Source organism: Electrophorus electricus, chromosome 8 (assembly GCF_013358815.1).
Source record: "Electrophorus electricus isolate fEleEle1 chromosome 8, fEleEle1.pri, whole genome shotgun sequence".
NCBI lineage: Eukaryota > Metazoa > Chordata > Actinopteri > Gymnotiformes > Gymnotidae > Electrophorus > Electrophorus electricus.
This window is the reverse complement of record NC_049542.1, coordinates 554159-556658: the sequence shown is the minus strand read 5'-3', so window position 1 is coordinate 556658 and position 2500 is coordinate 554159. Positions and strand designations below refer to the sequence as shown.

Genomic DNA, 2500 nt, shown 5'->3' with positions numbered 1-2500 from the left:
AATGACTAACAAAGATTCTGGTACAGATTGTTTACTTTTTTATGTCCTGTTTATATTTTATTTTTTATAATGTCTCAAGATTGGTTGTTTCTCATGGTCTTTCAGACTGTGTTGAGCGTATCTGTCTCCTGATTGGTTGCTTCTAATGGTCTTTCAGACTGTGATGACTGTATCTGGAACCTGATTGGTGACATTCACAAGTCCAATAAAACTCTGGTCCAGTTGAGAACCAGCGTCCTCAACATCTCCACGGGAGCTGCGGCCAACGACCGCCTCAAATTCTACAACTACACGGCCGTGCAGCTGAGCGTGAGTAGAAGGTCCTCACACACTCGTCTCTTACAGAGGTACACTAGCCAAAATACACATACAAGCACACACAGAACAGGAATAAACACACACACACACACACACACACACACACACACACACCATATACGAGGGGTCTGTCCCACTCTGAGACATATAAGAGGGGTCTGTCTCACTCTGAGATGTATAGGAGGGGTCTCATTACACTTTTAACAGTCTGTCTGGTTGTGCGTGTGAACTTGAGGAAGCCCCATGTCTGCAAATGCACAGCAAAGTCAATACTGTGTTGATCTGGATTCAGACTGTTCACACTGATAAGGTTGTAACTGAAGCTGTTTGATGCTCTCCAGTGTTGAGTGTGTAGTGAGTGTGATGTGTGTTATGGCAGGTTCGGTTTGTGGGCTGGAGAAACACATCTGCAGTGATGAGGTCACAGACAGACCAGCTGGATGACACTACAGCACACCTGCACACGGACATGGAGCTACTGACCCAGCAGGTCACACCTGCACCTGAGCTCCATCACCCCTCCATCACCCCTCCATCACTCCTCCATCATCCCTTTATCATTGCTCTAATACCTCTGCATTGTAAGTGTGTGTGTGTGTGTGTGTGTGTGTGTGTGTGTGTGTGTGTAGGAGGAGGATGTACAGACTGTAGGGACAGAGGTAGACAAGGAGACACTACACAGCTCCATGCAAGCTGAGGCACTAATGGCTAACCTGACCTCTCTAAGTGTTCTCATAGACGGTAATGAACACACACACACACACACACACACACACACACACACACTCACTCACTCACACACACACACACACACACTAATGGCTAACCTGACCTCTCTAAGTGTTCTCATAGACGGCAATGAACACACACACGCAATCACACATGCACTCACACACACTCACACACACACACACACACACACACACACACACACAGTAATGGCTAACCTGACCTCTCTAAGTGTTCTCATAGACGGTACTGAACACACACACACACACGTGCACTCACACACACACACACACACACACACACTAATAGCTCACCTGATGTGCATGCGTGATTGTGTGCTAGATATCATCGGTGACTGGGCGCAGTATGGTGTTCATCAGAAGGTTGACCCAGACGTTTTGGCAGAGAAACAGCAGCAGGTGTCTGACATGGTGCTGTGGATGAGAGCCCTCACCCTGTCTCCCAGACAACCGCTCGCCATGGACGAGTATACACACGCACAAGAACGTGAGTGTGTGTGTGTGTGTGTGGAACCAGCTGAATGTGTGATCAGAGAGGCCTGTATTCTGAGGTTCAAAGTTGAGTGATATGTGTGTGTGTGTGCCCGTATGTGTGTAATTTGGATTTGTGTGTGTGTGAGTGCAGTCCTACGGCATGTGAGACAGCTAGAGAAGCGTCTGGTGGTTGTAGAGGACCAAATCCCTGCAGTCCGGGACCTGCTGAAGCGTCTAACATCCAAACTGTCTCACGCTCAGAACCTGCTGCACAGAGCAGACGACACACTACAGCAGACACACAGCACACACGCAACCAATCAGATTAGACTGCGCCAAAGAGAGGTACACACACGCGCACACACACACACACACACACACACACACACACACACACACACACAGTCTAACATAAATATTTTACATTTACATTTACGGCATTTAGCAGACGCTTTTATCCAGAGTGACTTACAAAAGTGTTTTGTCATTTACTTACAAAATACATCCAAATATAGAGTATGTTAATATAACCCCAGTACAACCCTACAATAACCAAATAACCAGGTGAGTGGTGTCTCAGTGGTTCAGGTACTGGACTAGTAATCAGAAGGTTGTCAGTTCAAGTCCCAGCACTGCCAAGTTACCACTATTGGGCCCCTGAGCAAGACCCTTAACCCTCAATTACTCAAGTTGTGTTCTGATATATTTGTAAGTAGCTTTGGATAAAAGCATCTAATAAATGCTGTAAATGTAAACTTGTTAATTACACACAGTCTATCACATGAACTCAAACATATGCACTCACACAAAACCAGTCTAAGAGGTGTGTGTCTGTGTGTATCAGGATCAGCAGCAGCATTTCATGCAGAATTATGAAGCTGTCAATCAAACCATCCAGGAAGCCACTGGCATTGTTTCTGAAGCTGATGTGGGTGTGGTCAACCTGGGCATAATGATTA

At 46.2% G+C, this 2500-nt stretch overlaps 1 protein-coding gene across 3 annotated transcripts in view; it reads left to right on the top strand.

Annotated features, from left to right (window-relative positions):
* Positions 1-2500, top strand: part of lama4 (laminin, alpha 4) — a 27493-nt gene that overhangs the window by 9641 nt on the left and 15352 nt on the right. For all 3 annotated transcript variants that reach the window (XM_035528987.1, XM_035528986.1, XM_035528988.1), the window contains 6 exons: positions 158-309; positions 698-808; positions 948-1059; positions 1390-1554; positions 1693-1886; positions 2386-2500. The exon at positions 2386-2500 is cut by the window's right edge and continues 2 nt beyond it. In XM_035528987.1, coding sequence (XP_035384880.1) covers positions 158-309; positions 698-808; positions 948-1059; positions 1390-1554; positions 1693-1886; positions 2386-2500 — 849 coding nt within the window. The remainder of the gene's footprint in view (positions 1-157; positions 310-697; positions 809-947; positions 1060-1389; positions 1555-1692; positions 1887-2385) is intronic.